Genomic DNA, 24,202 nt, shown 5'->3' with positions numbered 1-24,202 from the left:
CTTTGCATTGACTTCAACAGTGTAACTAAGTAATTAAGACCAAGTAAATGAAGTATATTGTACAGTCAAAGTTCTGGTACAATGATTTCAAGAATGATGAGAACATGAAAACATTAATTTATATCTCAGCATATCCAAACAAAGGACCTGATGGTTAATAGTACATGAGTACAACCCATGTGGGACTGTATAGAGGGAGAATACAGAAAGAAAGGAGGAGATGGGGAGGTGGAGGGATGCCGAAAGTATGGTTACTGGGACAGTGCAATGACTGCTGCTTTATATTGGGCAGGGCTGAATGATCGGTCACGTGCGAAACGTGCAGTGATGCGCGAGATCCGCGACTCCTTTGCCTAAGAAGTTCCATGAGGGGAATACGGGGAATTTAAGAAACGAAGACATTGTATTGTAGAATTGCGTGCTCTTTAAACCTTTAGAACTAAAGTTATTTGTGTTGCAGCTGTTGCTCGCATTGCATCAGGTTAAAGTGGAACTAATAGCAGCGAGCACAAGAGGCAAAAGCGATAGTCTGCTCATCATGATTTGTTGTTAAATCCTGTCTCGCGCATGCATGAACATGCACACGGACACATAAACGTCAAGACGCTGTGGAGTTTGTATGAAAGCTGTGCTATGTTTCAGATCGTCTCAGCATCGCTCTCCAACACCCAACAGGCTGAGATCGATGCTCGCGACGTGGCCTCTAACAAGCTGCGCTATTTCCCTCGTTAATGTCACGTTTAAAACACCCCCCGGCTTTTACTTTGTGTCCTCACTACGCAAATGATCAGAAAAGCTGCTCTGCAGACGCGCTGTAAGGACTGCGGATCTTCCTTAAGCGTTTGATTTAACACATATCTGTGCGATATTCGCGATATTCCAGGCGCTGGGCGAGTCGGTGAGACGAGGGGTCTTAGAGACTGCTTCAAGGTAATTTTGGGAAAGATTCGAGCCATCCGGATTTTTAGGTGAGAGATGCATGCATTCCACTTTATTTGGGTTGCATGCATGTGCATGCACTGCGGATCGGCGTGCATATTGCTAAATGTGTGCCTGACATGCCTGTAACGTGGCAGCGCTCGACAACGTTGCTGTAATAATTAATAGCATGTGTAATCGTGATGGAGACGATGCGCGGTGTATTATTGTTCCAACGCAATGCAAGAGAGCAAGAGAGATGCGAGATATGAGTAACAAAATGTAAGAGGATTTGATTTCCCCACCACTGAAAGAGATTAAGTCAACAGCAGCGCAAGTGCAATTGTGCTGCATATAAAAATGGTACGGATTGGTCTTTCTCTGTGAGATTGGTAGCTACCACCACCTTCCATTCTGAATCACAATCGCAATGCACTCAGGTGATCTCATTTCATGGCCATAGCACCATTGTTCTGCTGTAGTAAAGCTTTATTCTTGTGGATTTGGGCTTGGTAGATGACTAATTTGCTGTAAACTGGGAAGAGTTTCGATGAAGAGTGCGCGAGAGCTGCGCGCGCTCGGCAGCATCATCATCAGCAGCAGCAGCAGCCTCGAGCTCAAATCCAGCACAGCTCACATCTCAGAGCATCTTCTCCTCGCATCCAGACAGAAAAGACGTGTGCGAAAGTTTGACGATAAGGTGCGATCGATTTAACGTAAGTCTTGATGCCTGGGTCTTATTGTAAAACCGTGGGTTGAGGGATCGCAACTGCATGAAGGTAGTGCCATATTCTGGAAACCTAAAATGGATTATGAGGTACTTTTATCTCTGCGCGATGTTTGTGGTATGCATGATTGCTGTGAACTTGGCGATGGTCTGAAATGATGCACACTGTTTGCTTAATTGCTCCAATTGAATTACTACACGTTTGGGAGCAACCCCGAGGCGCACGCCCAATACTGATAACGAGATGCCTTAAATCGTGCTGCTTTTGATGATGCACTCTCGCGACAGAACTCACAAAGTGTGAACGTTATGGATTGTGTAAGCGTTATAATCCCTGGGAAGTCAGGGCATTTCGTCCAAATCTCTCTCGTGCGATCTGAATGTGGGCATCACGGAGAGAGCCTCGGCGAGTGATCACGGTTTTTACACCGAGCTTATTCTGCATGATGTTAATGGAGGATTAACACGCCGATTGTGTGTGGAATGATTTGCGTTAATGCCTATGCCACCCGGCGGAATGAAAGCACACCGATATATTTCTACATCTATAAACACAGATTAATATTCCTAAATTTGCCAAAGTGCAATTAAACATTGAGTATTTGCATTGTGGGTCTTGTGGCATATGTAATGAGCTGACTGTCGTTTTGTGTCATGCAAAACTGTTATTTGTTTACTCTGTTTAAATTGCCTTACTCTTAATCCACACTATATGTAAACTACACAGGGGTCAGGACCACATCAACACACAGCATGCATCCATTCACAGGATAAAAAAAGGGGAAATAGTAACATTTCGTTCAGCACCTGTTAAACTGCTTTCAGTATTTGTATTTAGATGATTAAATGTGTTGCATCACATCGCTCTATTGTGACTCATATAATAAATATACAATTATAGGTATCCTCATAGACAGACATTGATTGGTAACTGTGGGAGTCATTGCATGTCAGCTGACACTAAAGACCTACTACTTTTGAAAACGTTTGTCTAAAAACATATTTTTAATTATATTTCTGAGGTATATTAATGCACATACTCCCTATAATCAATCGTGGTGTGGGTTTTGACAACCACATACCTCACTTCTTCCTGTAATTCCTCCACCTCAGTTAAAAGAGAAAGGAAAACCTTGGGCTTCTTTGAATGATGCTTTTAATGAATGTATTTTTGTCTTCTTTAGTGGGGATACATCCTTTGGAGAATGATGTGGGGTGGAAGAGGAGCAGCTTGGCTTTGGATTTGGGCCTGTTTACTGGTGTCCAGCGTTCTGGCTGGGAAAAGGTATGTTTGTGCACCTGAGGTTGATGCACTCATATATTGAAATGATCAACACATTCTCTGCTTTTGATAAAGAGCACTCTCTGTGCTGTAGTTACAGTAGTGTTTAGTTAATATCTACGGACTTTGATCTAAATGTAGCTCTTACGATGTTAACAGACGGAGATCAGAACCTCAGACCTCAGAGAGGATGTCATGCTAATGAAGCGTTCATTAAGGTTTTCATTCTCCTTAAACTTTATTTACGGTTATACTGCATGCTTCATAGGTGAATTTTGCTTGCATATGTTTTGAAGCAGGAAATTAAAACTATGCATGTCTATTATCAATAAGCAATATCACTGAAATAGTTTTTTTTAGACAAAAACATGTAGCAAGATATTTCTAAAACTACATCCAAGTGCTGTTTTGAATGTAAGGACAAATGCAGAGGTTTGCAACTAAACATAAATATTTATTTGAGAGGATTTGGCTTAAAAGTCCTAAAGTGTAATAATAACCAATGAGTTTATAGTTTCATGAATGTAGCTTGCTGTTAGCAGAGAATCATTCTGCAGATTTATTTCTAAATGATTAGTTGCAATAATAATATATAAAGATTTTTTTTCGGGGGGGGGGGGGTGCATGTTTTAATGATGCATATCATGAAATAATTTTGCAAAGATCATGGTTGCAAAATAAAGATTGTAAAGTGATTACAAATGCCATGCAACATTTTGCTTGCTTTAGACTTATTGTATTTGTTCAGACAGGTGACCGTCACAGCGGTGTTGACATACCCATGAATATTTTATAACAATACTTTAAAAATGCCACAGGCACACACCGTCTCATTTGTAAGCTGTGCTGTGACAGCATGCGTTCACCCTGTTGCTGTTCAGATGACCTGTAGATGGGGTTGCTGTACAATGTTTAATGGGGATCTGTGTGCTGCTCATAACCACATGGATTTTGCAGTGTGTTATTCATGTCTGTATGTTTCCTCTTTCAACCTACTATCACCAGATCTGCCAAAAATATATTTGAGTTCATTATTACTAAATAAATATTTTTTGTGCATTTTTCTCTGAGGTAATTTTGGGTCAGGCTGGCATTACCAGTGTTGTTCTGGGATGCATGCGTAATATACTGTATGAGACTAGGTTTTCCTCTGATGACCCCTTTTCCGTGTCGCTCATGGGGTCTGTGTGCATGTGCGTGTATGTCTCTCTGCGCAGATGGGGGAGGGTGGAGGTCTTCTCCTTTTATTTTTATTCTCGTTGTATTTGAGCCAGCCTGTGGTTGAATCCAGTGAGGTCCAAAGGTGTGAGAGCCCACTTGTGAAAATGCCTGTGTTTTGCATCTTTATAAAAGAACAAAAATACACACTAATCAGAATTTGATGGGAATGTTTTTTTTTTTTTTTTTTTTTTGAAAGTCTGCAAGTTTGCACAAACCAGTATGATTTAAAAAAAATATGTTTTAGTTAAAAAAAGTAAATCTTATCTTTGTAGAAAGGAGGGTCAATATCGAAATTTGCTTACATTTGATTAGTAACCTAGAAATAGTTTTCTTTGAAAACACAGAGAAAACCTGGTCTTAGACTTCCAGACTCCATTGTATGTTCTGCTGGGAGACATTACAATTGATTGAAATGAGCACAAAAAGCGTGCACTGTTCTTCTCAGCGACGGTGAGCATATATCATCAGACAATTGTGTTTAAATTTGATTTAACTGCTTTAAATCAATAGTTGTCCATGTTGCTTTACTGGAAGATTTATACTGGAATTACTTGCAATAATACATGCCCGATATCAAATACACAGGATGCAAAGCTAACCTGCAGTTCAGTGCGGTGATGTCTCTCTGTTTTGGGGTCTGTTGCATCTCAACCTCTCACTTTTCTCTATTTGAAAACACCCCCATCCGTGGTCCATGCTAACTAATCACGAAGACCTCATCCTCTCCTTCAAATCTGTGTCCATCCCCAACACCAGACAGTGTTTATTGAGTCTGCAGACACACACTCTAAAAAGAGTGACAACCATTACCAAAAAAGCAAGCAATTATGTATGAACGGTCAGACGGTGATTGTTTTTAGAGGAACACAACTTGGCCACCGTTTCACAGGCTCTTGTTCATTTTACACTATATGATTAAACTGCATTTTGCTCCTAATCATTTGTCTGAAATATTGATGAGTTCATTCTCTTTGCAGCCATGGGTGTGTCTTTTAGGATTTGGTTTCGTGTTGCTAGAACTCATGCTTATTTGCATCTAAAAGAGTATTTTATCTAATTAATAATGCATTGTTCCTGTGTATATATATATCCTCCTTTGCTCCTAAGACGGAAGGAGAGCTGTTGTTTATCTGCAGGCTGTTGCATTGCAAATTCTCTTTAAACCGGCTGGATGTTTCAGAGTTACACCGAGGAGGGTGTTGCAGTGATTTTTCACATCAGGGTGTGTTATAGACACACATGGTGTGTTTTGAGTAAAAGGTCTGCTGTTGTGTGTTGTCAGCTCCAGTCAAAGCGCAGATGAGCAGAAAGACAACACCACAGTTTTCACCAGGATTCTGGACAGCCTCCTCGATGGCTACGACAACCGTCTCAGGCCTGGGCTCGGAGGTACGTGAAGAAGTTTGGCCTCATGTGTTCGTGTCCCAGTTTTCAGCCCTGTGGGAGATTTCTAAACTTACATCTTCAGACGGATGTAACAGCACTTTTTCACATCGGGAAAATAAATCAGTAACCAATCATGCTCCACTCGAAATAGGTTTCTAATTCACTTACGTATATAGCAGTTTTATGTTTTTTTATTATTATTATTATTAGATTTAAATGTAATGTCCTGCAGAGGAAACAGTTTCCATTCACCTTTTATAAATGAATAAGTTGCTTCACGTTATGTGTAACTTTTCATTTTCATCTCTTCAGTCTCGTTCAATTTAATACATTTGGGTCATTAAGTCCAACAGATGTTTGGTCAATCAGTTAATTGGTACAGTATATTTATATTTCTATAAATCTGGATTCTAGAAAACTAGTTTGCCGTTGTTGAAACAAAAACAAAAAAAATATAAGGAGTTTTTGTAATATTATAAATTATTTTTGGCAGATGATAACCACAATGTTTAAAGTGTGTGTGTGTGTGTGTGTGTGTGTGTGTGTTATACTATTGCAAACATACCATACAAACATTATATTACAATATGGATTTCATGTCAGTGCAAAACATAAGTAATGCAAGTTTATTTCCTAATGTAACAATGTAACATCTTTAACAGTAACATCTGAAACATGTAGAGTATCTGTCAGTGTTTGCATTTGAATGAGCTTATTGTGAAGGTACTGAATGAAGAGAAGATCCTACTGTTGTGTTTCAGTGATCAAACCAAACGTTCTCATTACATATAATAATCTAGTGCTTTTCAGCATTGATTATGAGGACTGATAAAATGCATATCTGTAATTAAAATATGCGATCAGGTTTGGATGTGTGATCAGTTTGTACAAAGAGTTTTGAAAATGTACACCTTACGTAATAAAACTAAAATAGTATTATTTGTCCATGCATCTGTTTGACCTTACTCACATTACCTTAGCATCCACAAAGTGAAAACATGTCATAAATAGCAAGTAAAGCTGACTAACAACTTCTGTCAACATCAGTCATCATCCCAACCACACAGACATGCTGTTTTTCACTGAGGCAAGAAAGTAAGTGCATTTCTTAGTAAATGACAACAGCATATTTATAGGTTATAGTAAGGTTTGCTTGACGTGATTGGGGATTTAAATGCTCTGTGGAAAGGAAAGGAAAGGAAAGGAAAGGAAAGGAAAGGAAAGGAAAGGAAAGGAAAGGAAAGGAAAGGAAAGATATCCCAGTTATTATTAGAAGTTGGATGCAAGAGAGACAGAACGCATGAGAGTGGAGTGTGAAGAGTTTTCTGAACTCAGACAGGTTGAACCTCTGGATTAAAGCGATGTTAAAACTAATGAGCAGCACTGATTGACACTCAAACTCCTCATTTCTTGCTTCAACAGAGCGTGTAACCGAAGTCAAGACTGACATTTTCGTGACGAGTATTGGGCCGGTCTCGGACCATGACATGGTAAAACTTTTTTACTTTGTATAAATGTCACGGGTTTCCAGTGTAGCCAGTGTTCAGAAGAGTCATCTACATCTGCTTCAATGTTTTCACCTCACTGAAAGCTTGAAATGTGATGATTTCATCTGTAAATAATCTGTAAATCTGAAGCCTGATCCAGTATACACTAATAGTGGAAGAAATTACTAATTGATTATAACACCATAACCCATATTTCTTATCACTTCTTTACATAATAATAATAATAATAAAAAAAATAGATGAATGTTTTGGAATACATTAAAATATCAAAGCAGGTGATATGTATTTATTTAGATTTAAGCACAAGATGCTTGTTAAGCAGAACATTTCACAAAATATTTTAAATCATAAAACGATAATATGACTCTTGTTTGTTCAAGAGTTAGTGAAACATGTTCATATCTGATGTGATGAACCCGATGCCTGTGAGGGGAACGTACCTTTACTAAAAAATACCTTTGGAAACAGGAAAGTCAGTTCTGAGTAGAGCTCGAGCTTCATCTGTTTGCACTTAGTGTTGCCATCTAGTGAAATGACGTTCAGATATAAGTTTGTCTTCAGTGATATATTGAAGCCACTATATACTTTTTATAACATAATGGCATATCCTGCCAAACATAAGTTCATTTATGAAGCATCTCTACATGTTATCCATGCTTGTCTACTAAGTCTACTAATGTCATAAAAAGGTTCAAATGCTGCAGTGATGTTGGATTGTTGTTGTTTTTCTGCTTTACATTTCATTCACCCAGTCATGTGACTCTGTCTAGAACAACCGGCTGTGTCTGAGTCATAATGGATGATCGTGTGAATATGAATAAATGCTCACAGCTATGATGATCAGCGGTTGTTAGAATGATTCATGCCTCTAATTATGACCAGCACTGCTTCAGAAAGCTCACGGCTCCACTAGATGACTGCGGTTTTACTGAAATTATTACACAAAAGCTACTCTATAACTACAAGTCTCTATTAGAATCCTCAAAGCATTTGAGGACAAATGAAAAAGGGCTTGTTTTGTCAAATTTGGAGCTTGACCGCAGCTGATCACTATGAGCTACAATTGTATGACAAGAGTGTGACCTTTAAATAGCCAAAAACTGCAAAACAGCAGCACAAATGCAAGCATGTTGGAAAAAACACTTAACATAAAGCACATCAGATGCAACTTTGAGTTTATAAAATAATAACAGACACCTAAATTATATTACAACGCTATAAAAGAGCATTCCAGACAATTCATAAAACACGAATTAAATAATCCAAACATACTCAAGCCATGCATTTGGTCGGCTGACAGCGAGCAAAGGACATGGAACACATTATTTAGTGAAACAAACTAAATTTGAAAATGCAACGCTATCATAAAATTCAGTGGATGAAGTATGAACGCCACATGAACATGTTTCACTACCTTTTTGTGCGTGGGATGAGAAAAGGCTGTGTTATGTTGCAGGAGTACACCATCGATGTGTTCTTCAGGCAGAGCTGGAAGGACGAGAGGCTGAAGTTTAAAGGTCCCATGGCAGTGCTCCGTCTCAACAATCTCATGGCCAGCAAAATCTGGACGCCCGACACGTTTTTCCACAACGGAAAGAAGTCAGTCGCCCATAACATGACCATGCCTAACAAACTTCTGCGGATCAAAGAAGAAGGAACGCTGCTGTACACCATGAGGTGAAGCTGCTGATGGTGCATTTCCTTCTAATGATGGGGTTTGACCTGAAGTGATCTGGGTCTCCCTCTCTCTCTGTATAGAAATACACTCAAATATATATTTACAAGAGTATTAGTTTGACATGAATAACATAGACATCTGCCTCTCAAGTGCCTAAAGCACCGGTCAGGTTATAAAGCATCCGTCATTCTGCTTAATTAGTAGATTAGGGCGAAGATGGAAGTTCATATTTGTGTCAACTAAATGAAAAATGGGAGGGATGTACCGTAGGGGGATGACATTTACTGATTTATCACGCTGTCAAGCTGGAGTGAGACTGTGCATGTGTGTGCGTCTGTACTGTAAATGTGAGCTGTAGTAATTCCTGTGTGTATAAGTGATCTAAGCGGTTGCACAGGGCTCCAGACAGTAATGCGTGGTAATAATAATAGCTTTGATAAAGTTTGCTTGTGTCAGTCTTGTGCATTAATGCTTAACAATGAGCAAGCGTGCAGTTATCATGGGCACTTCAAATACAAATACAATACACTTCAAAAATCAATTTCTGGATCCCTTATTATCTGAATTGTTTGGGTTTTTAGAACACATATATATGGACTGCACACTCAGCATTTTAATGCATGTATCTAGATAACCTAGAAAATTAAATACTAACACAAATATATGATTACATCTTTAGATCTAGAATGGGTGAGCAGCAACTCCACTTCCGTTGAATTCTGTTTCAATGCATTGCTTTAATTTAATAACAATTCCATACAAGTTATACATATTTATATGCATCATCATACTGTCCAGATGTGTTTTTCTAACGGTCAGGATTATAATATTGTATCCCGCTGTCTCTCTCTCTGTCTCAGGCTTACAGTCAGAGCTGAATGTCCAATGCACTTGGAGGACTTCCCGATGGACGCCCATGCTTGCCCTCTCAAATACGGCAGCTGTAAGTACGGTGACGTTTACACGCTTCCCTGGAGAGTCTCAGACGGGGACTTTCACAGAGCGTAGAGATCATCTCTGACAATGCATCACTTACCCGAGTCCACACAACCAGCCGAATGCATTTAGCTACCAACTAATCCTTGAAAAGAAAGAACAGATGCGTCTGCGCTGGAGGAAGAATGGTGGGGGGGGGGCATGAATAAAAAACAAGCTTGTGACTCAATGCCACGAGGCTCCACTGCAGTGTATGACCCTGCCAAGCTCTTTGACTTCACACAGTTGATGTTGTGTCTTGTTTGTTTGCATCAGACGCCTACACGAGGGCTGAGGTGGTGTACGTTTGGACGCGAGGGGCGGCGCAGTCTGTGGTCGTGGCTGACGATGGCTCCCGTCTCAACCAGTATGACTTGATGGGACAGACGGTCGACTCGGGTGTGGTGCAGTCCAGCACTGGTGTGTTCATGTTTAGAAATCAAGCCTTTGGTTATGTTTTAACATTTTAGCCAGAGTAGCTTGCTCCAGAATTTTTTTATTCGCCAATCGATACAGGTACTTTAACTAAAGGGTCCAAAGTGGGTTAACTGGATTACCTTCTTTTCAGTAATCTGATTTGGTAGATTTAGTTGTCAGACAGTGAATTCCCCGTCATTATCGATCAGTCGGTTTTTTGACGGTTTGCAGGAAATGCATTGTGGTAGATTACTATTCTCTCAGATTTGTTAGTATGTGAATATAATCTGTGATGCCAGTTACTGAAAGCTGATTTAGACTACAACAGGAATGCTACTTCGATCTTAGTAAGCACAATACACAAATGTGAAAAAGAGCATCATCTGGAAAGAGCGTGTTCTATTTAAAGCACCATATTTGCATATTAACCATCTGATAAACATCATAGATTCTAAAATCTCATGAATCGTTCTAATATCAACTAGGAATGATGCACTTGAGCAAATGCTCTAAATATCACTTCTTCCAGATGAAAACACATATGCTGCAGCACATGAGCTCTATATGGTTATTTGTTCCCATGTGGGAAATTCAGGTGTGGATAGCAGCATCAGACATAAAGTGCATTAACACTAGTATGTTTTCTATACACACTGATATAGACAATCCATTAGAAAACATAACTTAACAAACAAAAAAAAATATGCAGTGCAGTGATTAATTAGGAATAATGATTTGGCATAAAAATAAATGCATACTGCATATGGATTGTTATATACATTAGGGTAAAGGAATAGTGAATAAAATAACTATATGATATCCATTCAGATTCATTATAATCAATCTTGCATATCAGTATATTCTGAGAAAAGTCCCTAAATGAGTATTCTGTGCTGCAGTTAGTTTGCATGATTAGTTGCATTCATTTTGGGTTAATTTCTTTATAATTAAATTAACACGTCTAATTGCCTGTCCTAATACTCATTCATTAATGTATATATTTCTCCTCTTTCACTTCCAGGAGAGTATGTTGTGATGACCACACATTTCCACCTCAAGAGGAAGATTGGTTACTTTGTCATCCAGACATATTTGCCGTGTATCATGACCGTGATCCTGTCCCAGGTGTCCTTCTGGCTCAACAGGGAATCTGTCCCCGCCAGAACTGTGTTTGGTGAGTGTCCTAATTGATCTGTAAGTTAAGCGATCGATGCACTGTTAGCATCACTTTGCAGCAGTCTCCAACATCTTTAAATCTAATGCGCTGTTGTACTGTCTGCTTTCCAAAACACGATCTCATAAATGATTGATCTGGAATAATCTAGCTAGACAGCAACTGCTTGCACCACACAAACAGTGTTCCTCATGAGACACACAAAACACTCCGCTCACAACTGATGCCGGAGACTTTGATGTTAGCATGTTCAACGCATAAAAATATATGTAAATAAGCATAAAAATGTTCTGTGTTTCTCTAAGCTCTTCCAAATATTATTTAGCTCGTTCTGGGATTTCCTTGTACACTTTACACTTGTCCCCACCAATTTCCTGCCAATATTTTCTCCACCACTTTTTGAAAGCCATTGAGAAAAATAGCTTGAACCCATGTGCAATACACAGGCAATGCACCAGTCAGTCCGTCCTCGTAACTTAATGCATGCATGTCACATAAAACACATTTGAGCCGCACTCGTTCAGTGGTTGAGTGATCTGCCAATCTAAACAGATTCGGTGACAGCTGCGGTACTGTTCAACTGCGTGAACTGACACCGAGGATGTCCTAATGCTTACACCTTAGTGAATGAAGCTTCACAGTATCTCTATGCTTCTAGCCAGCTTTGCAGCTCAGCCCTTGTAGAAATCAGTGTGAAATGTTTCAGGTTGCCATGAGAAATTCACACACTTGTTGCTGCACATCAGAAACCGCAACGGGGCTTTTACACATTCACTGTTCACTAAATATTTTTAGATATTTCTAAAATATTGTGCTGTCACTTCACTCACCTGCTTTACAGCAAGCACAAGGTGTGACATAATATACTTTTTCTTTCTTTTTTTTTTTTTCTTTTTAATATATATACTGCATTTATATATATTATTGATTATAATTTGTTATTTGTTTAGAAGTCATTATCCATGCCTTTAACTTTTCAGTTAGGGTATTCAGCTTTGGGCACATCCCGAAAATCCTTTAAAAGCTATCTAGATCGGCAGGTTTCGGAACAGAACAAGGGTTTGGGTTCCTTTTTTTATTTCAAAAATCAATTTTTTTCTGTTTCTTTGTCTTAAAAGGTTGTCTGTTTTAGTTACAGTTTTCCTCAATCCTTTATTAAAAGGCTGCATGCATTGATTGTTAGTGCTTTTAGAAGGAGCATGCAAACTGCACAATCATACATTCTTAATTTGACAGTGAGCACAACAGTATTCAAAGTTTTAAACTGTGCCGGGAGGAATCTGTGCGTCTGTGTGATGTATTATGTAGCACATGTCGGATGTTTTTCTGTCAGCTTGTTGGGCTACCCTTGAATCAAGTCTCCTGACTAGGCTCTTTGGATTCCCAGGCGTTTGCATCTTAGACAAACATAATAACAAATAAATAGCATCTGAAAGCCGTCTGTGCCTTAGTTGGGTTGCTCAGCCTTGCAAAACTATACTGATATTCTCAATTCTAAAAGCTTGTATTCTACAAATGCACTTAGATTGAAACGTGACTAGAGGGCCAAGGATGTGACACAATTGTTGTTGTTTTTTTTGTTTGTTTGTTTGTTTATATATATATATATATATATATATATATATATATATATATATATATATATATATATATATATATATATATATATATATATATATTTTTTTTTTTTTTTTTTTTTTTTTTTTTTATTGACCGGAATTTAAATCTGCCCTTTTCCAAAAAAAAAAAGAAAAAAAAAAGGAAGAAAGAGAAAAAAAAGAAAAAAATTAATATTTATGTGCTTCATAAAAATACCCTTCAATTGTACTTTTGGTATACTAAACCTGTATCTTTAAAGTCTACTAAATTGGAACAATTAATGTTGTGCTTAATCCAGTTTAACTGTGCAGAAGTAGTGCTGAGGTCCAACTAAAGATAAATGCATTTGATTGTGCTAAAGTGGAACTATTGCAAGTATACTTCAGGTACACTTTAAATATATTGCGTTTAAAGACTGATATTATAAAAAGATCATACAGTCCTTATTTATAGTAATTTAAAACACATTTTTAGCATAATATTAAGAAATGTGCATTGTGCAATAAAGAAGTACTCAAAATAAAGTTACATAATTTTTTATGAGTAAGTTTTGTCCAAGAATGTTCAGAATGTTCAAGCAGCTCCTTTCCTTATAATGAGACCACCACTGTTCTGTCCACTTCCTGTAGCCTGGAACATTCTGATAAATCATTTTATCATTCATTTTAATTTCGGTGAGTTATCCCTTTAACAACACACTGACGAATGGCGCTGCAGTTCCATAACTTGATCTATAACAAGGCTTAGTGCCGATAGTGTGGTTTATGTTGGTGTGAAGAAGTCAGTAATGTCACAAGACTATGATGTTAAAGGAAAATGATGAGCAGTATTATGGGTCCATAGCAGGAACTACCTGTAAATCACAGAAGAAGTGCAACAACATCTTGTGCTGAAGATATTCCTCCAGAGACCTGAGGGGGTTGAAGCAAATTAAACTAGAGAGAAGATTCATATTGCTGCTGGAAAGGTCTCAAGACCAGGATAACTTTGTTGAGACAGAAGTAAGCTTAATATTATCAGTGTAGAGAGAAAGAGAAATGGCTAAATAACTCAAGACAGCCAGAACTGAAATTACACCGAACAAAACTGCTGAAAAGGCCCTTTGAAGAAGTAGCATTCAACACCACAGATAAACTAAATTTCACCATGCTTTTCTGGAAAATAAAGTGTTGAATACTGCAGAAGAAACTAGAATTTGTTCCTGTCTTCTCAAAGTTATTTTTTTTTTTTTCATTAGCATCACCAAACATAAATAGAAAGATAATTATTTCAAACATGTCTCTGGAACACTCCTCTGTCTCCTGTTGGTTACTTAGACTGATAATCTCGTCACAGACTCACACCATTGCTTGAGCTTTGTTGTCTCCGTTTGGAATAGATGTTCAAAAGCCATATGGGCAATAACACTGTAATGCCACAGAAAATATATACATTAGGGGTGTAACAATATTCAAACCAAACCAAAATACCCTGATACCCTTAGACACTTCAAATGCATGAATTGCTTGAATCAATTGAAAAGGAAGGTACCATTAAGGGCAATGTACAGAACAAATCTTTCCTATAGGCTACATAAAATTATAATGAGAACACGACTTTAAAAGAAAAAGCCATGTTTCAGCGTGTTGTAATGGAAAGAGTGCATCCACAGGGTTACTGTACATCTTCATGACCAGCACAGTCAAGTTCACTTGTACAGCCACTCACCTAACCTAATTAATTACATGATTGTGATTAATTAATTGCAAATCGAATTTGGAGAAATAACTCAAAGATCATTTAAAGTCATTGTTGTGCAAAACATCAAACAGAGATTACAAAAAGTTGGTTCAGCAATAAATATTTTGTTTGATAAAATGTATTAAATATACTCTTTTGGACCATGTGAGTAGATGATGACAGAATTGAAATTTTTGGTTGGGTGAGCTACAACTTTAATAATTTGTTTTTAATTGTATTATTATTACTAAGAAAATATGAAATTATTTCTTTAATAAAATGATACTGCAAATAATAAACTAAAACTGCCAGTAGGTGGTGGTACATGTCTTAATGATTAAGTCATCGAGTCATTTATTGATTAATTTGATTCGTTCAAATGGCTGATTCATCTAGGAGTGAAGTAAAATATTCTTTATGAATGGTTCATTGAATCATTAAGCTTGTTCGACTTGAAGCAGATCATCACCATCAGATCGATCGGTGTGTGACGTCAAAGAACCGCAAGAACTTGTGGACGATGTCACACACCAATCGTTCTGTGCAGCGCCACATCAAAGCCAACGCCACTATGAAAAAAATGAGCAAAACCAAGACTCCGAACCGGTTCAAGGGACGGAAAACGAAAACCGGAAACAAATGAAATTTTGACAGGAACAGAACCAGACACAGAAACGAAATCAAATTTTATAGTTCCGAACAGAATCGAAAATTTGAAATGACCATTAACCGGTTAATAACGTTATTTAATCGTTCCATTTAATATTTGAAATTTGCTGTCAACCAATCATGAATTCCAGCAGACTCTGGCATATGCAAATATGACTCTGAAGCCAGTGAGTGAAATGTCGGCTCAGCTGTGAACTCATCTAGCCTGACTACATCAGACTTCCTGCTTCCGCTCAATTTCATTTCGCTTCTGTATCATAGACAGTAAAAGAAATGGACACAGCGACCCCATTGGAACTCAATTGAGACAAGTGAAGCCCAGTTTTAGCGTTTTTTTGCACTTCAGTTTCTGACGCGCAGACTCAAACGAAGCTTGACGACGTCAGCAACCTGTCTGCCAGATGTAAATCTTCTAGTAGCTGTGCGTGCAAACTGCCATCGTTAATCTTGCAGAGACGGCGAGCTTGAGCGGGGAGTTCTTTGTCGTGAGTGAGCAGGAGTAAGTATTCTGATTAATTATTTTGTATAGTATTTTAAAATGTAACGCCAGTACGCCATATTAAGTTAATTGCCTGCGAGCTTCTCTTCCTGTCTGTACGGTAATGCGACAGAGAGCCGAGTGGTTATGACGCAATCGTTAGCCTATTTTTTACAAAAACTGTTTCTACGGGGCCATAATGTAACATAGAAGGTAATGGAGCCCTTTATATATTGTCGTGTATCTTTAGAAATAAATAATGGACAAACAGAGTCTTTAAACGCCTCAGATGTAAAGTTATTCGCTGTCAAAGTGACGCCAAAATGAATGGGAGTCAATGGGAATGCTAACGCAAGTGAAGTTCTGCTAAAAGATGGCAGCCCCCACCCGACTTCAACTTCCGGTCGAGTTCCTTGCCCCTTGTTCTGTACTCAGTCTGATGTAGCGTCAGAGCTTTCTGTTTGCCACCGGTCTGGAAACAGCCGGGCCAATCAACGAACAGAGGACGGCTGAGAGCCGTGACGTAGATGCTAAGCGCCGAGTTTTACATTGTAGGTTAGAGAAATCGAAAACCGAAACGGCCGCAGAAATGGGAAACGAGACACGACCGCGGAAATGGGAAACGAGACACGGGATGCAATTCGCTCTGTTATGGACAACATTCAACTCTATTTCAAACTGCAAAAGCCATTTACAGCCATGTTCACTCCGGTATTTCGCTCGCATCATCATGTGTTTACAACAGGTTTACAGTGGAAATTCAATCATAGATTTGAGTTCGATGCATGATGTCTGTGCTTCAATGCGGCTGTACAGGCGAATAACATACGTCATAACTAAACGTATCTGATTGGCTTACGGGTAACCAATGATATTAAACTTCAGACAAGCGCCCCCTAGCGAGAGAGAAAACACTTCTCTATTATGCCATTCCAGACTCTGTCTACGAAGCAAAGTGGAGTAGCAGAGTCTGGTATTACCAGGCTACAACTCATCATAGGCAAGTCTAAATGGCAATGCACCGCCTTCATGGCCGGATTAAGACCAAATTATGCCTGATGACGCAGCGCAAAAAGGGTCTTTTTTTCTCGCCATTGGTGAATGTGCATTCGAGACTCAAGCGGCAGCAGGCTTAGCCTTTCCTGCCCAACTGAGGACCGCGGCTGTCCTTTGATTATTTCCAACTTTGAGAAGCTCCGCTCGCCAGGGGCATTAGACACCATCATGCATAGATAGATGCGCTAACCAATTTCGACATTTGGAAACGTCTGAGAAAGATTCAGCGATGACAAAAACTCGTACAAGCTCTGCTGATTCGTTCACAGTCACCGGTTTCTGAGTGCACATGAATGCAGCAAACTGTATCATCTCATTTTGACCGATTAATAATCATTTAAACGGTTTAAAAAGTAATTAATTTATTTTCAGTAAATTATCAAAATATTTAAAAAGGTTTGCTGCATTGTTAAAATACGCTAATCTGTTTACAAACATTAGGCTATTTTTTTTATAATCATTTGTTATTCAAATACATTGCGAATACAGAAACTTTGATTTTGTGTCGAATGAAAAACCCAGTTTCAGTTTCGTTTTAGTCTAAATTAATAGGTTTTAGTTTGTCGTTAATATTGCTATAGCTTCTTATATTTTTAATTCCTGTTCTTTTCTATATACTGTTAATTGAAATTATTTTGTTGTGGAGTGAGGGGAACTAAAATAGCCTAGGGGGGCTTAGAGTCCAACTTTCGGACACATATACAGCGTTACTTATTATACATTTAATATTATTCTATATTATTTATATTAAATAACATTTTTGCATGCAGATACGTCGGGAACATGGTAACATTTAGATTTGTGCCAAAAGAGAGTGGTAGGCATCAGCTTCACCTTAGATTAATTTGTTTTTGGATTGACGTTTTCATAGCCTAAACTAATAACTGTTTTTTATAATGTTTTTAAATATGTTGTTCTAGACTACAGGCATTTTAGCCTTTATTATTTCGGAAGTAATAGGGCTAATAAAATGCCACGTTTTTTCTTTTTTTTTTTACTCTCAAAATGCAATAATATATATTTTGTTTTATTTTTTCGGAATGGTAATAATATCAGAGGAACGCAGAACAGAAACGTTAAAATATTGATTCTGCTCAGAGTGAACCGATTGATTTTCTTTTTTTTTTTCATTTTCAAGCCCTGAGCAAAACAGACAGCATTGTGTCTAAAATAACACAAGATTAATTTCTTAATGAACTGTTGTATAAGATGAGTATCACATTTTGCACTTAGCCTACTTCTCGTGTAATATTTCTTAAGTACACTGTAAAAAATTTCTTGTTGTTTTTACAAAAACTTTTTGGCAGCTGTGGTTGCCAGAATAATTTTGTAAAAATACAGAAAACTGTAAACACATTTACGTCAAAAACTGTTAATTTTACAATATAAAGCTGTAATTTACAAACACGAAAATGTGAATATAAACCAGTAAATTCAACAACACACAAAATTAAATCTGTTTTGTACCTTGAAAATACTGACAACCACCATAATAATAAAGATGGTACTGTATAAGAGAAAGCCACATGAAGTATCAAAGCTCATCACAAGTAGCTTCACCACAAGCAGAAGTATATATTAACATATAGAAGGTGCACATTTATGGAAACACAAAACACCATCATGGTAACACACGTGATACTTAAATAATGCAAAAAACTTTCATTAAGCAACAGAAGATGTAACATAAAGCTCAAATGTACATAACTGATAACAAGAACTATTTAAAAACATGATTATTTAAACAAAATACTTTCAAACGTGGAGTGTCACGCAGGGAATTCTGGGAATATCAGTTTACAGTTTTAGACTGTAAATTATACATTGATTTGTTCTTTTTTTACTTCTAAAAGCTGTATAATTAACAGAATTTTACTGTAAATTTACATTAAATGCTTTGTTAGATCTTTTACAGTTTTTCCCTGTATATAGTACGGGAACTTACTGTTAACCTATTATCAGTTTTTTTCCGTAGCGTTTTTACAAAATTTTACAGTTAAAATTACACTTATTTTTTACAGTGTATGTGATGTAAATATGAGATACAATGATAATTAATTCATCTGATTAATGCGTTTAATAACCAGCCCTTATATATATATATTATATATATATATATATATATATATATATATATATATATATATATAATAAGCTTGTTTTCTCTCTCTCTCTCTCTCTCTCTCTCTCTCTCTCTCTCTCTCTTTTTGTCTCTCTCTCTCTCTCTCTAGTCTCCACAGACTTTCTTTCCCTAACCACGTTATTGAACACCTTTGAGAGTTAATGTAATTTTTGTTGCACTCTCATTATTCATTGTCTCCCATCCTGTTGTGTGTGTCAAGGAAAATGTTGTTAAAAGATATGGCTCATATAAACAAATGTTCAGTATTTAGACACAGTGAGTGGAACATTTTAATAACCATGCTAACTAACCTAATTAGAACTTTAACCGTTGGGTGTATCTCTGCAGGATGAGGCTATCATCAGTTATTTCACATAGACACTTTAAGCAAAAGCTGCCCTAAATAGTTAGCTATTTTTTATTTTGAATAGTGATAAAAGTAGCAAAGACACATCATTGCAGTTTGGGGTTTGTCTGGTATTACTTAGCTTAAGAACAAATAGCAAACATTTGTAATGATGCTGTGAGAATCAGTGTTTGCCGAGAGGATCAGTCTGACTTCAGGAGGAGGGCTCAGGCTTGTTTTGGGCAGAAGAGACAGCAGGAATTAAATATGCACTACAGTTTCAATTTAATTATGTCCAACACCACACATAATTCATACTAATGAATGTTTGCCAGCTGTCACTGTTCATTACAGGAGCTCTCTTTGAGGATGCATGGTCACAAACAGTAAAAAAGCTCTCAAAAGTTCTTCAAGTAGGTCATTTTTCGGTCACACTTTATTTTAGGGTCCAATTCTCACTATTAACTAACCATTAACTATGACTTTTGCCTCAATTAACTCCTTATTTGCTGCTTATTAATAGTTTATAAGGTAGTTGTTAAGTTTAGGGTATTGGGTAGGATTATGTCATGCATTATATGTACTTTATAAGCACTAATAAACAGCTAATATGTTAATAAAGACATGCTAATAAGCAACTAGTTATTAGTGTGAACCATTTGTACCAGTTGAGCAGAGTTTAAACACCACAGCCTGTCTGAGTGTTGTTGCTCTGAGGAATGAAGACAAAAGGGGCCCAGCACTATTAAACACTATTAAACTTAAACACTATTTTGTTTTCTGGCAGATTGATTAAATGATGGCCTATAGTTGTTTAATGCAGGTGTTTTCCATATGCTTTGACCGCTGCAGGAGTGACCACTGTCCTCACCATGACCACCCTGAGTATCAGTGCCAGAAACTCTCTGCCCAAGGTGGCCTACGCCACAGCCATGGACTGGTTCATCGCCGTCTGCTACGCCTTTGTCTTCTCGGCTCTGATTGAGTTTGCCACTGTAAACTACTTCACCAAGAGGGGGTACGCCTGGGACGGGAAAAGTGTGGTGCCCGAGAAGGTAAAGGCTTTTCAGCTTTCAGTTAAGAGGAAAACTAGATGTAACAAAATGTCATTAAAGTATTCGTTCATAAAAATGAAAACTGTCATGTACTGATATTGTCCGAAGCTACTGTTTTACATTTACTGAAAGTGTTTTATTATTATTATTATTATTTACAACATTATATTAATTATTGCTAAATGTGTGACTGAATCATATAATACCTTAATTAATAATATTGATAGTTCATCGTCTAGCTGACTACGTCTTGTATTATTATTATTATTTTTTCAAAAATCCTGTCAAATGTGCACAAACTACAAGCTACTACTAAATATTGTAGAAACATAATTTTCTGTAAAGTTGCTTTGTAACGATTTGTTTTGTAAAAAGCGCTATACAAATAAACTTGAATTGAATTGAAACTTGAATTGAATATTAAGAAATTACTTTTAAAATGACTTAAATACAGAAAAATCTCATTTAACATTAAATTAATTAGTATCTCATATAAGATTGCTCACAAAAAGTTAAAAAGTTAGAAGTTTTTCATAATAACGATATAGTTTCTTGTAAAAGTTTTACCCTTTCACATAATGATGAAATTTCTCATAATGACTTAGTATCTTGTAAAAAAAACTATTTGTTCATAATATTTAATTTCCTACTAATAATTACTTAATGTAAGAAACAGACGAGGTGACATTAGGTTACACTAGTGACATCCACTGGATAAAGCCGGATAAATGTGAAAACATGGCGTGTACAGTAGTTGTTTTCATTGAAATAAAATGTATAATCTATATTTCACATACATTCTAAAGTATTATTATTTTAATAGTTTTTTTTTTTTTAGATGTTACATTTTGATGTTAAATCCACTATTGCTTTATATAGAGTTGTTCTAAAGTCTATACAGTATTTAATGCATTTACAGCAGAAGTAACTAATTAAATTACAGTAATTAATTACTAATGCACTTCATCCAACACTGGTTTCATTATGTTAAGTAATTATAACCAAGCAACTGCCAATGACTGAAATCTGAATGCGATTGGATTGATTTGTTCAAACATTATAGACATCAGGTTTAACAGCAGTGATCTCAAACATACAGCATTTCTTACTCATCTCAAGATTAATTGCAATGTAACGTTTAAACTAGTGCTGTCAAATGATTAATCACGATTAATCGCATCCAATAAGTTTTTGTTGACATTTACGAAAAATTATCTGAATATAAATATTTGCATGTAAAATTTTCAAAATGTATACTATATATATACATAATAAATATACACCGTACAAACACATATATCATGTAAACAAAAACGTACCATTTTTGGATGCGATTAATCGCGATAAATCGTTTGACACCATATTATAAATCCTTATCCTTATGTAAAATCTTCTTAATCCATAACAACTGATGACATATTTCCTGTTGACCTCCTCTACAGCAAAAGAAGAAGAAGGAGTCATTGCTGAAAAAGAACAACACCTACACGGCTGCGACGGCGACGACGTTTGCTCCGAACATTGCCAGAGACCCTGGTTTGGCAACTATTGCTAAAAGTGCCCCCCCTCCACCAACCGAGCCCAAGGAAGAGCCGAAACCCAAAGCCCCCGAGGCCAAGAAGACCTTCAACAGCGTGAGCAAGATCGACAGGATCGCCAGAATAGCTTTCCCGCTGCTCTTCGGAACCTTTAACTTGGTGTATTGGGCAACTTACTTGAATAAAAAACCCAAAATACAGGGCGCCCTGCAGCCACACTAATTCTATCTCCCCGGTTTTTCTCTTTTCTTTCTTTCTTATGTTTCTAAACGATAACAACAAAAAAATTTAAACAAAACAATTTGTCTCAAATATGTTTCATTAGTAGTCAAGCTCCCACGTTCAAGTTTGTGTCAGCATATGTAACACACTGTATATACCTATGATAACCCGAGGGACTGGATAATGTACAAACCACTGCACTGGAAGGAACTCATACTTACTATATATATACAATCCGACAGTATATCAGACCTGAGAAAATGCTATTCTGCAAATGCACATAGAATTATAGTTTAATGCTCCCCTGCTTAAGGAATATTAACCCCCCCCCCCCCCCCCCCCCAAAAAAAAAGAAGCAATGATTCTGTCATTACATACTCTCCCTCATGTTGTTCCAGTGCTGTATTCTCTTGTAGAACACAAAAGGAGACACTTTGCTCTTCTCGTTTCGATGGCAGTTTAGCAGCTATATCACATCTGGCAGGACCCAAACCAACTACAAAAGTTTCCACGTACTTTATTCCACATCTTCTGAAGTCCTGTTCCTCATATGAATCTACCACATAAACCTATAGATGATGTATGCAGTATTTTTATGGCGCTTTTTTAATTTTAGTTTGTCCTTTTTGGACATATGTGCTGACTGTGTTGTTGTATATGGAAACATTTTGAAGAATGTTAAACTTTTGTGTTCTAGAAGAAAAGAAAACACACACAAACAGCCAACAGATTTAAAACAACATGAGGGTGAAGTTATATATATATATATATATATATATATATATATATATATATATATATATATATATATATATATATATATATATAATGGGTTGAACTATTCTTTAAAAAAAATAAAATGTAAAATGTTTTTGCATTACATTAGCAATGTACATGGAATAAGTTTGCATGATGAAGCTTTCTGTACCCAGTTAACAGCTTGATTTCCTCAGTTTTTTCTCTTTGGCCTGTGTTCTGGATCTTCTGTTATTTGACCTTAAATTCTACTAGGATTCCATTAACAGCAATAAAACATGTCTCAGTGAGAAAAAAAAAAAAAAAAACATTTACACATGGATATAAGAAGTGTAGAGAAAAGATTTATGTGTATATCATAAAGCATACTATTTATTTTGTTTTCATGTAAATATTTTGAAATCTTAGAGATGTCGATATTCATTTTGAGCTTTGCTAAATATAACTACAAGGTACAAACTCAGTGCTTGACAGAGAGAGAGAGAGCGTTGTGTTTCGATTCATGCAGATCATTGAGGATATTCGGGAATAGAAATGTTTTATTTGATTTATTTATTTGTAGTCAAGTTTTGATTTAACTTTTGATGATTAAGCATGTGCCGATACATGTAAATGAAAACCATTTAAAAGAGAGACTAAAGTAGATGCTTAGAAAGATTGTTACAATTTTATATTAAGCATTAAAATATTCTTTATTCTGGTCGATGCTTTTTGAAAGAGAATTTGTGGCGCTCACAGGATATAAAAATGATGGCACTAGAGTTATCACTTTAAAGTGGACGAGTCCGAGCGGATCAAGAGCAGTGCCTTGTATATATTTGTGAGTTAAGAGACTACTTTATTAGAAGGTGTTCTCCTTGTTTGTTTGAATTAGATATGGGCAACCTTTCTAAAACATCAGTGAAGAACGTATCAGCCACACTGCCTTCGTCTCACAGCCCATAGTGAACATATATTCCATTCCAGACGTCTTTGTCTCTGCTCGTTAATGAAAACTTAAAGAAGACATGTCTAGCGATTAGCCATGTATGTGAATACACTGTTCTACATATACAGTAAATATGTCTTGTAGTGCTATTACAATGCCAATTGTTTTTTATGTTTGTGGCATGTCAGTTGCTCCTCAAGCACCTGTCGAAAAGAAACCAAACTTATAAAGAGTATCCTCTCTATTTTTGGACTGAGAGAAAAAAGAAAAGAAAAGTTCTCTTAAATGAGGAACTTTTACACGTGATCATACTTTACTTTGATGTAGCAATATAGATTAGTAAGGGCTTTATTGTGATCGAAGTGATAAAAGGCACACCATTATGATCAGTTTGAGTTGCTCTTCTTGGTTTGTTTATAAGAAGCTCT

The 24,202-nt window shown here is 36.8% G+C and overlaps 1 protein-coding gene across 4 annotated transcripts; it reads left to right on the top strand.

The window, feature by feature from the left end:
- The first annotated feature begins 295 nt into the window (after positions 1–295).
- Positions 296–22,423, top strand: LOC113063814 (gamma-aminobutyric acid receptor subunit alpha-1-like). Of its 4 annotated transcripts, none has more exons than XM_026234157.1 (10): positions 296–968; positions 2,830–2,930; positions 5,431–5,537; positions 6,957–7,024; positions 8,499–8,719; positions 9,581–9,663; positions 9,972–10,115; positions 11,134–11,286; positions 20,128–20,330; positions 21,773–22,423. In XM_026234157.1, exons 2-10 carry the CDS (start codon positions 2,851–2,853, stop codon positions 22,088–22,090), a joined length of 1,377 nt encoding a protein of 458 aa, XP_026089942.1. In that variant the 5' UTR covers positions 296–968; positions 2,830–2,850; the 3' UTR covers positions 22,091–22,423. The 4 variants fall into 4 exon arrangements, with proteins under 4 accessions (XP_026089942.1, XP_026089939.1, XP_026089941.1 ...); XM_026234154.1 differs by lacking the exon at positions 296–968 and adding an exon at positions 1,048–1,618; XM_026234156.1 differs by lacking the exon at positions 296–968 and adding an exon at positions 1,528–1,634.
- The last annotated feature ends 1,779 nt before the right edge of the window (positions 22,424–24,202 follow it).

This window comes from Carassius auratus, chromosome 46 (genome assembly GCF_003368295.1).
Source record: "Carassius auratus strain Wakin chromosome 46, ASM336829v1, whole genome shotgun sequence".
NCBI classification, from domain to species: domain Eukaryota; kingdom Metazoa; phylum Chordata; class Actinopteri; order Cypriniformes; family Cyprinidae; genus Carassius; species Carassius auratus.
The sequence above is the reverse complement of the archived record's forward strand: the minus strand, read 5'-3'. Positions and strand labels throughout refer to the sequence as shown.